Below are 14,203 nucleotides of genomic sequence, written 5' to 3'. Positions count from 1 at the left end.
ACTTGTCCTTCTTAATATAATTTTATTCTCTTGTATCAAAATCAAATGGGACATCCTACTCTTTGAAGTATCCAAAACTTGTTGCACACTTAAGGGTGATTGTTTTTATTAGGTCTCTTTGTGTGCACTGCCCTGGCCACTGACTTCTTTTTTTGGACAGTTTTCCACTTTAGGAGAATTACTTCTTTTTTGTATGTGATTATATCATGTAGAAAGCAACTGAGAACTTGCAGTTTCGAGGGCGGGTGTCTAGCTAGACTCACTCACCTGCAAACTACTTGTGTCCACACACCTGACCCATAGTAGGTTTGATCCAGGTGAGCTCTTCAGCAAAATCACAGATTCTATCCCAGACCTTGAGCAGTCATCAGAGTCTGTGCTGCAAATGTGAAATCCACAGATGTCACAGATCCTCTCTGCTGGCATTTCATCGAGGCTCGGGCAGGCCAATGGAGTCCTAGAGTTAGGCCTTATTGTCTTTCCCACCTGCCTTTCCTCATTTTACCTGCCCTCCACAGATCACATGTTCTTCCGCTGCCCAAACCGTCTCCCTCTCCTAGGCCCTCTCCTAGGCCAACATGTCACCAAGCTCTTTGAAGCTTAATTCCTCTCTGACCAGTGTACCAGAACATTTTTTTTTTCTTTGAAGTGTTTGCCGTCTTATGTTCTGAGCTCTGTGAGCTCCTTCTCATTGCTGGTTACTTGCTGATCTGGGGGTTATTCCTTATTCTACACGTTCACCTGGCATAGGATCTTACCCTCTGCTCCAGCTCCTCCCTGCTCCTGGGTGACTACTGTATCCATGCAGAGAAGCCAGTCAGCAGCTTAGTGTCTGGTTCCTAACTTCATCTCTAGGCACCTTCTCTTCTGCCCCTACCCGAGGTACTTACTTCCCTGGCTGGTCAAATGTCCCATTCTGCTCACTCCCACCCAGTCTTCACTAGAACTGGAGCCTCCTGGGCACCACCCCCCACCTTCTGTCAGGTGATGAGCTGCTCCCTCTCCAGAGAGGAGGACACCATCAGCCTTTCCTTCCACCTCTTCCTTCTTCGTCCTTCAGCTGTATGTGCTTTGCAAATTCCCATCCCTGGCTTCCCAACCTGTCTTGCCTGCTGCTGTACAGACAGAGCTCTTTCCATTAAGTTCGCTATGGATTTATGGTCTGCCCTCAAGGGACACTCAGTAGTGCTTAGCTATCCTCTCTCTTATCCTGGTCATCCTGCCCTTTCGCTCCATCTGCTGTTTTAAGCCATCACTAATCTGTTCAAGCCCATTTTCTCATGTCCAGCATGAGAGGAAAGAAGAACATGCTCTCTCTGCTGAGGAAACTACCTCTCTTCCCCTTCCCTTCTCCAGCCTGTGAAGTTACTTACCTCCACACTCAGCCTTGATCCTTCTCTTAGGGTGTTGGAGGAAAAGAGGCCTCTCTTCTTCTAAGACCAGTCCCTGCCTTCCTCTTTGGACCTCATCCCTCAAGTTTTCAGACTTAACCACCAACCATCCTTTCTTTTGCTCCTGGTAACTTCCATTTTGTTTGCCTTACACTCTAATTCCCCTGAACACTCCACCACTTCTTTCCATTACAGCCAAGCTTCTTGTAAGGATTGTCAGTACTTTTTATCTGTAGCATCCTGCTTCTTAAATCTTCAGCTGGCTGATTTTGCTGTCACATCAGGCGAGGATGAATTCACACCACATTCTTCTGCAAGGAAATGAAACATGGAAGGAATCCTGCAGTCAAGGCCACCCACCTTTGCCTCCTATCTGACCTTTGGAAATCTTAAAAGCCAGGCCACTGTTCATGGGAGAAACTAGGATGGCAAAGGCCATCTTGTCTACTCACTATGACCTAATCTTCTGGAAGATTCAAGGTCGTCGTTGATAACCAATTGCTGAACAACTTTACTGTGCTATTCAGGTCCCTTTCTGGCTTGTTTCCTGGTCAGTAGTTGCCTTTGCTGTCAGCATTTGATTGTCATTGTACCCGTAGCTTACAGTTCTAAGTACATGCTTCTCATCTGCTATGGTCTGGGGAGTTAGACGTTCCTTGAAATGAATGTAAAGACAAATCAGTAAGTTCCAAATGAATGAGGTTTCTCCTGTAGACTTAATCTTTTGGCTGTGTTAGCTGTTTCATTTAGCTTGGAGCCCATTTGTTCCTGCTCTGTATTTTGCCTGTGTTCCTGAATGGTTAACTTTTAAGTAGAAACTGATTTCTATTTATTTGATACTTTTCCTATTATCTCATTTAAATTTCTCATGAAAAATTAAAAGCACATTAGTAGCATATATTCATTTTAGATTTTGTATTTTGGGATATGGTCTTTCCCCACCTTCAAGCTTAATTCATGCTGAGGAAACCCTCATCAGGTGAATGCAGTCATCATAAATTGGATGCAAAATACCTGTATAATGAAACCACACTAAATCTGATATAAGTATACATAATTATTTAACTAGTTTGCATTAGGTTATCTTCTTATACACTTATACAATCTAGTTTTCTTGCCTTACTCTGTAATATGGTTATTTACCTGCTTCCAAACCCTTTCATAGCTGTTAAGCACTGTACATTTGACATATGAAACATATGCTTTATATCTGATGTATGTCATTCAACTTCAAGCAAGGAAAGAGAAAAAGAAAATAAAGCCCACAGATTATAAAAAACAAAGTCAGTCAGTAGAATCAACACACATGCTACCATACCCACAGCGATGGGGGCATGAGGCCAGCAAACCTCAAATGCTCCCTCTCTGAAGACAGAACATCAGGCTGTCCTCTTGACCCCTAGGTTGAAGATGAATGCATGGGGCTCCCGTCTCCTGGCACTCAGCTACAAGGAGGTGTGTGAACTCTGAATCCCCTCATAAATGAGGGGTATCAACTAAAACTCCTAGAGTTGGATTCTTCTCACATATAAGGAATAGTTCATCAGCCATTATGGTGCTTGGTTTTGTCAGTGTTAGCCAAGTACAGATGTCTCCAGACAGAAAATAGCATACTGGACAGCTTAGCTTCTTACCTGCCCTCCTTCCTTCTTGAAGCACATGCTTTGGTAATCTTCCAATGTAGGACTGTGCCTAGTAAACCTACGGAGTCATTGTTTGATACTATCACCTATTTTTAAATTTTTATAAAGCTTTTTATTTTGAGATAATTATAGATTCATATACAGTTTTAAGAAAAAACAGATCTTATGTACCTGTTTTCCCTACTGGTAACATCATGCAGAACTCTCATAAAACTCTGCTACCAGAATATCGATGTTGCCACAGCTGCAAAAACAGAACATTTCTGTCACCACAAAGATCTCTCCTCTTGCCCTTTTATAGGCACACACTCTTCCTTTCTACCCCCACCCCTCCGTAGACCCAAGCAACTACTAATCTGTTCTTCATTTCTATAATCTTGCCATTTCACCAATGAGTGTTCTTAAATGAAATCATGCATTGCATAATCTTTTGAGTTTGATTGTTTCTCTGGAGATTCCTCCAAGTTGCTTCAAATACCGACAGTTCATTCCTTTTTTCTGCTCAGTAGGATTCCTTGGTATGAGTATACTAGAGTTGGTTCACCTGTTGGAGAGCATATGGGTTGTTTCCAGTTTGGGGCTACTGTGAATAAAACTACTATAAATGTTAGTGTACAGAGGCTTTTGTGAACATAAAAATTTTTCTGGGATAAATGCCTAGGAGTGCAATTGCTGAGTCATATGGTAGTTGCATGTTTAGTTTTTTTAAGAAACTGCTGAACTATTTTCCAAAAGTATATTTCTACCAGCAGTGTGTAAGTGATATGATTTCTGAGCATCCTTGCCATCATTTGGTGTTGTCACTATTTTTTATTGTAGCCATTCTGGTAGGTATATAGTGATTTCTCATTATGGTTTTAATTTGCATTTCCCTGATTATTGGCTAATGATGTTAAACATATTTTCACATGTTTATTTGCCATTTGCCTATGTTTTTCAATGACTGTCTTTCCACGTCATGACCATTTTCCAGTTGGATTGTTTCAGTTTACACTGTGGAGTTTTGAGGGTTTTTTTAAAATGTATATAATCTAGATGCTAGTTCTTTGCTGGATGTATATATTTTTTTCAGTCTTTCCTTCCACTCTGTAGCTTATCTTTTCATTCTCCTAACAAAATTTTCTCTCTTCTTTTTTTAAGATTTATTTATTTATTTGAGAGCGAGCACATGAGCAGCATATAGAGTGGGAAAGGGAGAGAGAATCTTAAACAGACTGTGCCAACCACGGAGCCTGATGTGGGGCTTGATTTCATGACCCCAAGATCATGACCTAAGACAAAACCACGAGGTAAATGCCTAGCTGATGGTGCCACCCAGGTGCCCCCAAAATTTTCTACAAAGCAAAAATTTTCCATTTTGATGAAGTCCAGTTTATCAGTTCTTCTTTTTCTGGCTTGTTTTTAGAGTCAAGTCTAAGAAAGCTTTGCTTTTCCATAAATCTTAAAGATTTTCCCCTAATTTTTCCAAAAATTTTATAGTATAATGTTTTACCTTTAAGTCTCTGATGTATATTGAGTTAACTTTGCATAAGATATGAGTCCCATGTCATTTTTCCCCGTACATGTCCAATTGCTGCAGCACCATTTGTTGAGAAGGCTAACTTTCTGGTGTTGAATTGTTTTTGCAGTTTTAAAATCTGTTGGTTGACTTAGTGTAGGTCTTCTGGGTTCTTTGTTCTATTGATCTATGTGTCTTTACATGTCAATATCATACAGACATGATTGCTGTAGCTACATAAGTCTTTAAATCAGGTAAAGTGATTCCTTTTACTTTATTCTTCTTTTTCAAAACTGTTTTAGCTATTCTAGTTCCTTTGCCTTTCCATAAACTTTAGAATAAGCTTGTCTATACCAAAAAGCCTTGTCAGAATTGTAATAGAAACTTTAGAGACAGCTGGGTGGCTCGCGGTTGAGCATCTGCCTTTGGCCTGGGGCATGATCCTGGAGTCCAGGATTGAGTCCCACATCGGGCTCCTTGCATGGAACCTGCTTCTCCCTCTGCCTGTGTCTGTGCCCCTCTCTCTGTGTCTCTCATGAATAAATAAATAAAATCTTAAAAAAAAGAGAAACTTTATAAATGTCTGTCAGTTTGCAGAGGATTGACATCTTTACTATTTCTAGTCTTCTAATCCATGAGTACAATATATCTCTCCCTTTATTTAGATTTTCTTTGTTTTTTTTCCATCAGTAATGTGTACTTACTTATTAGCATAGAAGTTCTTCTCATATTTTGTTAGATTGACACCTAAGTATATTTTTTGAGTGACTGTGAGTGGCATTACATTTTTAATTTTGATGCCCATATATTTGTTGCTAGTATTAGAAATACAGTTGGTTTTTGTATTCTGTGATCTTTACCTTAATGAATTCACTTATTCTTTGGAGGAGATTTTTTACTTTGTTTTGTTTTTGAGATTCCTTGAATTTTCTTTGTATACAGTCATATATCACCTGCCAATATGAACAGTTTTATTTCTTCCTTTGTGATCTGTGTGCCTTTGTTTCCTTTTCATGTCTTATTGTGCTGGCTGGAACTTCCTATGTGGTATTAAATAATAGTGGTGAGAGCTGACATCCTTACTATGTTCCCAGTCTTAGGGAGAAAGTAGTCCTTCATGAATCTTAAGTATAAGGTTAGCTGTTCAATTTTTATTTTTTTATTTTTTATTTTTTTATTTTTTTTTTTAGCTGTTCAATTTTTAAAATATTCTTTATCGAGTTAAGGAAGTTCCCCTCTATTTTTTTTTTTGGGGGGGGGAGTTTTATTACAAGCAAGTGTTGACTCTTGTGAAATGCCTTTTCTGTACCAATTGATGAGTCATCTGACTTTTCTTTCTTAGCCTATTAATAGTGACATTGATTTTGAAACATTGAGCCAGCCTTTCATCCCTGAAATAAAGCCCACTTGGTCATATGTATAATTGTATTTATGTTTATAAATATAAATACTACTGAATTCTATTTGCTAGTATTTTATTAAGTATTCATGAGAGATATTGTTCTTTTTTTTTTTTTTTTTTGAGAGATATTGTTCTGTAGTTTGTTTTGTTTCAGTGCTGTCTTCTGGTTTGGTGTCAGTATAATAATAAATATAAGTATGTAAACAAAAATTTAAAATATTTTTATGCTATAATATGCAATTACATATTTAGAAATCTGTATTTAATAAATACTTATGTTAATATATTACATAGAATATATAAAACATTTAGTATGTTAAATATATAACATTAAAATATTTAAATAAATAAAAATATATAATAAATCAGGTAATAATAAATGTCAGCTTCCTAAAATGACTTAGGAAGGGTTCCCTTATCTGTTTTCTCAAAGAGGTTATATAGAATTGTGTTCTTTTTAAAATATTTTGTAGGGATCCCTGGGTGGCGCAGCGGTTTGGCGCCTGCCTTTGGCCCAGGGCGCGATCCTGGAGACCCGGGATCGAATCCCACATCGGGCCCCCGGTGCATGGAGCCTGCTTCTCCCTCTGCCTGTGTCTCTGCCTCTCTCTCTCTCTCTCTCTCTCTGTGACTATCATGAATAAATAAATAAAAATCTTAAAAAAAAAAAAATATTTTGTAGAATTCTCTAGTGAAACTACCTCAGCCTGAATATTTCTTTTTTATGAGTTTTAAAATTACAAATTCAATTTCATTAATTGCTCTGGGGCTATTCAAATTGTCTGTTTAATGTTGGGTGAGTTGTGGTACTTCGTATTTTCAAAGAATTGATCCATCTCCTTCTAGCTCTATTACAAAGCTGTCATCATCAACTAGTATCATACTGGCATAAAAACAGACACATAAATCCATGGAACAGAAGAGAGAACCCAGAAATGGACCCTCAATTCTATCATCAACTAATCTTCGACAAAATAGGAAAGAATATCCAATGGAGAAAAGAGAGTCTTTTCAACAAATGGTTTATGGAAAACTGGCCACATGCAGAAGAATGAAACTGGATCACTTTCTCTCACCATACAAAAAAGAAATCGAAATGGTTGAAAGACCTAAATATGAGACAGGAAACCATCAAAATCCTGGGTAAGAACACTGGTACAACCTCTCTAACCTCAGCCTCAGGAACTTCTTGCTAGACAGGTCTGCAAAGGCAAGGAAAACAAAGGTAAAAATGAACTATTGGGATTTTATCAAAATAAAAAGCTTTTGCATAGCAGAGGAAACAGTCGACAAAACCAAAAAACAACCAACAGAATGGGAGAAGATATTTGCAAATGACTTATCAGATAAAGGGCTAGTATCCAAAATCTATAAAGAACTTATCAAACCTAAGGCACAAAGAACAAGTAATCCAATCAAGAAATGAGCAGAAGACATAAATAGACATTTCTCCAAAGAAGACATACAAATGTCCAACAGACACATGAAAAAATGTTCAGTATCACTCGGCATCAGGGAAATACAAATCAAAACCACAACAAGATACCACCTCACACCAGTCGTCAGAATGGCTAAAATTAACAAGTCAGGAAACAGCAGATGTTGGTGAGGATACAGAGAAATGGGAACCCTCTTACACTGTTGGTAGGAATGCAAGCTGGTTGAACTACTTTGGAAAACAGTATGGAGGTTCCTCAAAAAGTTGAAAATAGAGCTACTCTACGACCCAGCAATTGCACTACCAGGAATTTACCCGAAAGATACAAATGTAGTGATCAGAAGGAGCACCTACACCCCAATATTTATAGCATCAATGTCCACAATAGTCAAACTATGGAAAGAGCCCAGATGTCTGTTGAGAGATGAATGAATAAAGAAGATGTGGGAGGGATACACACACACACACACAATGGAATAATGCTCAGCCATCAAAAAATGAAATCTTGCCATTTGCAATGACATGGATGGAACTAGAGGGTATTATTTAAGTGAAATAAGTCAGAGAAAGAATTATCATGTGATCTCACACATACATGGAATTTAAAACAGTATTTTTTTAAATTTTATTTATTCATGAGAGACACACACACACACAGAGAAAGAGAGGCGCAGAGACACAGGCAGAGGGAGAAGCAGGCTCCGTGCAGGGAGTTTGACATGGGACTCGATCCTGGGTCTGTCTCCAGGATCACAGCCTGGGCTGAAGGCGGCGCTTAAACTGCTAAGCCACCCGGGCTGCCCCCATACATGGAATTTAAGAAACAAAAGAGGATCATAGGGAAAGAGGGAAAAATAAAACATGATGAAATCAAAGAGGGAGACAAATTATAAGAGACTCTTAATCATAGGAAACAAACAGGGTTGTTGGAGGTGAGGTAACTGAGAGATGGATATTAAGGAGGGCATATGATATAATGAGCACTGGGTCTTATATAAGACTGATGAATCAATGAACTCTACCTCTGAAACTAATAATACATTATATGGTAATTATTTGAATTTAAATTTAAAAAGAATAAACATTAGAATAAAATATTAAAAGAATAAAAAATAAATATTTCGAAAATATTTATTTAAAAAACTGAAAAAAAATTGGTCCGTCTCATCTAAGTTGTTGAAATTATGTGTAGAGTTGTTCATGTTATTCTTTTGTTATCTTTTTGATGTCTGCAGGGTCTGTAGTGATATGCCCTCTTTAATTCCTGAAATGGACTATTTGTTGTCCTCTCCTTTCCTTTGTCAGTCTTTGTTATATAAGTGGATTAAAGATGGCCCTTTATGTTGTCCCCTGTGTTCTTCTTCACTGCAAGCTGAGACATTAGTTCAAAATCTACCAGCACTGAACTCCAATTCTTACACACTCAGTTGCTTAAAATACAGCCCAAATAAGCATATTTTTAGCCATTTAGAGACTTCCTGCTTTGCATACTCTGTGAAATTACACTCACCATCTGGTAACCTTTGATAAACGAACTCGGGGGCTTTAAAAGACCTCAAGCTGCTGGCTGCCCACCAGCCTACTGAGTGACATCATCTGGACACATAAATCCCCTTTCCCCCACAAAGTCGCCTTGCCCTGTTCCCCTTCTGGGCACCTTGTCTGGCAGCTCTCCTGCTGTGAGAGATGTCCCCTCCAATGCAACCTGTCAAAGTGCTGCCCAGAGAAATTGGATTGTGCCATCTCATAGTCCTGTCTTTTTCTTGGATTGGCCCCTAATTCTTGAACTCATCCCAGTTTTGCTAGAAGTTTATCAATTTTATTGATCTTTTCAAGGGGCCAGGTTTAGTTTCATGGATTTTTTTCCCTTTGTTCTTCTATTTTCAGAGTTTCATTGATTTCTGCTCTTTATTACTTCCTTCCTTCTGCTTGCTTTACATTTATTGTACTCTTTTTCTAGGTGCTTGAGGTAGGAGGGTAGATCACTGAGACTTTCTTTTTTCCTAATGTATGCATTTAGTGCTCTAAATTTTCCTCTCAGCACTACTTTACTTTTATACCACAAATTTTTTTTTATACCACAAATTTTGATGGGTTATATTTTCTTTTACATTCAGCCCAAATATTTAATTTCTCATGAGACTTCTTTATATCATAGATTATTTAGAAGTGGATTACTCAAAAGTATTTGGAGATTTTTCCGTTGTCTTCATGTTATCAGATTTCTAGTTTGATTATGTTTGGTTGGAGAACACATTCTGTGTGATTTCAATTCTTTTAAAATTGTTGGGGTTTGGGCAGCCTGGGGTGGCTCAGCGGTTTAGCGCTGCCTTCAGCCCAGGGCGTGATCCTGGAGACCCGGGATCGAGTCTCATGTCCGGCTCCCTGCATGGAGCCTGTTTCTCCCTCTGCCTCTGTCTCTGCCTCTGTGTGTGTGTGTGTCTCTCTCATGAATAAATAAATAAAATCTTTAAAAAACAATTGTTGGGGTTTGTTTTATGGCCCAGGATATAGTCTAACTTGAATATGTCTCTGGGTCCTTGAAAAGAATGCTCTGCCCTTGTTGGGTGGAATATTCTGTAAATGTCAGCTAGATCATGTTGGTTTACTTTGTTTTTGTTCTGTATGCTTGCTGATTTTGTGTCTAGTTCTCTTGGTTGTAGAGAGAGAGGTGTTGAAGTCTCCAACCTTAATGGTTGGGGTTGTCTGTGTCTCCTTTTAGTTCTATCAATTTTTGCTAGACATATACTTTATAAGCTCTATTACTTGGTGCACACGCTTCGGAATCCTAGGTCTTTTTTTTTTTTTTTTTTTGAGGTATAATTGACATTATATTAGTTTCAGGTATGGATTCGTACATCTTACTGGTAGATTTATTCTTTTATCATTATGGAATAACCCTTTTGGTCTCAGGCAATTTCCCTTACTATGAAGTCTGTTTTATCTGATGATAATAATGCTTTCCTTTGACTAATGTTTGCATGATAGAACTTTTTCCATCCTTTCACTTTCACCCTGCCTATATCAGTATAATCAAAATGAGTTTTTTGTTGACAGCATATCAACATGTCATGTTTTTTATCTAATCTGCCAATTTTTGTCTTTTAATTGGTATATTTATACAGTTTCTATTTATTGTAATTATTAATATATTAGGACTTATTTTGCCATTTTTAAAATTCTGTTCTGTTTTTCATTTATCTCTTTTTCTGGTGTTCCTATGGTTTATGTGAATATTTTTAAGAATTCTATTTGATTTATCTATAATATTTTTGAGTATATCTCTTTAGTATAGCTTTTTTAGGGATTGCTCTATGTATTGCATTGTATATACATTGTGTGTATATATATATATATATATATAAATATATCACAGTCTACTGATGTCATTTTCTCCATTTGAAGGAAATATAAAAACCTTACCATCTTTTACATCCCTTTAGTCTGCCCCACCTTTAATATAATTATTTTAAATGCTTCCTCTAATCATATTTAGACTCATATAAGACAGTGTTATCATTTTTGCTTAACAGCCAGACATAATTTAGAAAGCACAACAGGAGAAGAATAAAAGCCTATTGTATTTAGCCTTTTTTTTTTTGAAATTTTTATTTAAGCCATCTCTACACCCAACATGGGGCTCAAACTCATGACCCTGAGATCAAGAGTTGTAAGCTCTTCTGACTGACCCAGTCAGGCGCCCCTTATTTATACATGTTTTTGTTTGCCATGTTCTTTCATTCCTCCTGATGTTCCAAGGCTCCTTCTATCATTGATTTTCTTTTTTTTTTTTTTTTTTTTAAAAATCCGTATCTCTTTTTTTTTTTTTTAATTTTTATTTATTTATGATAGTCACAGAGAGAGAGAGGCACAGAGACACAGGCAGAGGGAGAAGCAGGCTCCATGCACCGGGAGCCCGATGTGGGACTCGATCCTGGGTCTCCAGGATCGCGCCCTGGGCCAAAGGCAGGCGCCAAACCGCTGCGCCACCCAGGGATCCCTATCATTGATTTTCTATTGAGAAAACTTCCTTATTTCTTTTACTCATGCTTTTAGGATAGGTCTCTTGCTGACAAATTCTGTAAGAGTCCCTCTGACCACTCCCAAGGATGTCTTGATTGCCCCTTCATTTTAGAGGATCATTTCCACTAGATGGAAGATTCTGGATAGAGAGTTCTCTGTCAGCCCTTGAAAAATGTTGTGCCACTTCCTTCTGGCCTCTGTGGTTTTTGATGAAAAATCTGCTGTCATTTGGATTATTTTTTTTTTCTTTAGGCAAACTGTCATTTTCTCTAGCCTGTCATTTTCTCTGACTGCTTTTCAGGATTTTTTGTCTTTAGTTTTCAGAAGTTGAGTTATGATACCTATTGGCATGGATTTATTTGGATTCATCCTCAGCTTTTTGAATCTGGATTTATGACTCTTGCCAAATTGAGAAAGTTTTCAGCCATTGTTTCTTTGAGTACTTTTGCAACCTCCTTCTCATTTTTCTCTTCTTTCCTGGCTCCAGTGACACAAATATTAGAGCTTTTTTTATAGTTTCAAAGGTCCATGAAGCTCTCTGCTTGTGTATTTTTAGTCTGTTTTCTCTTTGTTGTTCAGATTGGATATTTTCTATCATTTTGTCATACTGTTCACTGATGGTTTCTCCTGTCCCTTCCGTTTTGCTATTGAGCCCATTCATTGAGCTTTATACTTCAGTTACTGTATTTTTCAATTCTAAAATTTGTTTGGTTCTTTTTATCTTTTATTTCTTTGATAAGACTTTGTTTTTGCTAAAGATTTGTTTTTTATTTGTTTCAAGCATATTTGTATTGTTGAAACATTTTTATGTTTAAAAACCTTTTAAAAGATTTTTTAAATTGCTTTAAAATTTTTGTCATGCATTTCTGATATTTCTGTCATCTTGGCATTGGAATCTATTGATTATCTTTTTTCTTTCAGTTTGAGATCTTCCGCATTCTCAATATGATGAGTGATTTTCACTTGAAACCTGTACATTTGGATCCCTGGGTGGCGCAGCGGTTTGGCGCCTGCCTTTGGCCCAGGGCGCGATCCTGGAGACCCGGGATCGAATCCCACATCAGGCTCCCAGTGCATGGAGCCTGCTTCTCCCTCTGCCTTTGTCTCTGCCTCTCTCTCTCTCTCAATGTGACTATCATAAATAAATTTAAAAAAAAAATTAAAAAACATAAAACTTGAAACCTGTACATTTTTAATTATGTTATGATATTTTAGATATTTATTTAAATCTTCACTGGTTTCCACTCTTGGGCACAGCCTTGTTACCCTCCAGGTGGAGGTAGAAGTCCATATTCCTTGCTCAACTCCCTTGACATCTAGGTGGAGGGAGTGCTCTTGTTCCTGCTAGGAAGGATGAGGACTTCAGTGTTCTGTGTCTCCCACATCACCACCACCAAGGTCTCCACTGACACTGTGCTGAGGGCTGGGGGCAGCTCATAACTAGCTACCAGGGATGAGAGTCTCAACTCCACACTTGGTCTTTTCTGACACCACCCTGCTGTAATGAGGTTCTCCAGTCTCACTGGGCTATGTCTGGGTGCCCTCTCAGCCTTTGCTGGAATAGATGGTGGGAGTGAATCACAGATTTTTCTATGCTGTTTGGCTGGAGTAGAGCCATTAATGTGTAGAAGTTATATCACTTGCTGGGCTGCCCTTACTCAGCCATGTGGCTAGACAGAGCAGACTTTTGTTGGTGCTTTTTAAAATCTGCATCATTGCCATTTCCAGATTGCCAGCTTGTTCAGCTCCAAGTCTGGGGTGTGTGAGGTGAAAGGAAAACCCAAGGAACGTCACCACTGCATCCTTCCTCATGCCCCAAGGTACCTGGCCAGTCTGTCTTTTTTATTACACTTTTCAAAGTTTCCTTATGTTTCTTTGATACATACTTGACTAGGGTTTTAGGTTGTACTGAGTGGGAGGAATAGGGAAAAGCACTTCTATTCCAGCTTCTTAGAAGCAGAGGTATATCTTGGCATTGAGTATGATTTTTTTTGTACATTGCATTCTATATCAGTTTTTGGTTTTGTGCTCCTTCCTTCAACACTGTGAAGATGTTAATCTCACTGCCTTCTAGCCTTTGGGGTCAGGAACCTAGTTTCTTTATAAGCAAACTTTCCATTCTTCCTGACAGCCTTATAGTTCTGTGTTCTTCCATTTCACTATGATGGTGATGTGTTTAAGTGTGGACTTACTCTTATTTATCCTTATCATGGTTCACAGTTATTTTTGATCCTGACAATTTCTTTTATTTTAATTCTGTTGAAATTCTCATTCATAATTTCTTTTAATATTGGCTCTATACTCATTCTCTATGTTTTCATTCCAAGATACCTATGAGACCTTTTGCTTTAATCCTCCATGTTTCTTTTTTTTTTTTTTAATTTTTATTTATTTATGATAGTCACAGAGAGAGAGAGAGGCGCAGAGACACAGGCAGAGGGAGAAGCAGGCTCCATGCACCAGGAGCCCCATGTGGGATTCGATCCCGGGTCTCCAGGATCGCGCCCTGGGCCAAAGGCAGGCGCCAAACCACTGCGCCACCCAGGGATCCCCTCCATGTTTCTTAAAGTCACATAGTTTCCTCTCCTCTCAACTCTTCTCTTCTGCCTTCTGGTAATTTTCTTTAGTCTCTATTCCAGTTCATCAATTTTCTCCTCATTTTGATTGATGCCTCTTTTTGACTCATCCATTCACAATTTAATTTTAAAGATTGCAATTTTTATTTCTGGACACATTCTAGAAATCTACCTGTTCTTTCATTTATTTTATTCCTATAAATTGAGTTCCTCTTTTATGGTATTCATCATG

At 38.1% G+C, this 14,203-nt stretch overlaps 1 protein-coding gene across 4 annotated transcripts in view; it reads left to right on the top strand.

Moving 5' to 3' along the window:
• RAB4A (RAB4A, member RAS oncogene family) overlaps positions 1-14,203 on the top strand; it is a 50,904-nt gene that overhangs the window by 9,616 nt on the left and 27,085 nt on the right. The window contains exon 1 of one of the 4 annotated variants that reach the window (XM_035715540.2): positions 13,128-13,215. The exons of the other annotated variants lie outside the window; for them this stretch is intronic. Within the exon in view, the coding sequence (XP_035571433.1) occupies positions 13,206-13,215 (10 nt within the window). The 5' untranslated portion in view covers positions 13,128-13,205. Of the gene's footprint in view, positions 1-13,127; positions 13,216-14,203 lie in introns of those variants that run through there. 4 annotated transcript variants of the gene reach the window in all.

The sequence above is a fragment of the Canis lupus genome, chromosome 4 (assembly GCF_003254725.2).
Source record: "Canis lupus dingo isolate Sandy chromosome 4, ASM325472v2, whole genome shotgun sequence".
Lineage (NCBI taxonomy): Eukaryota > Metazoa > Chordata > Mammalia > Carnivora > Canidae > Canis > Canis lupus.
Note: the sequence above shows the minus strand (reverse complement) of the source record. Positions and strands in the feature narration are given on the sequence as shown.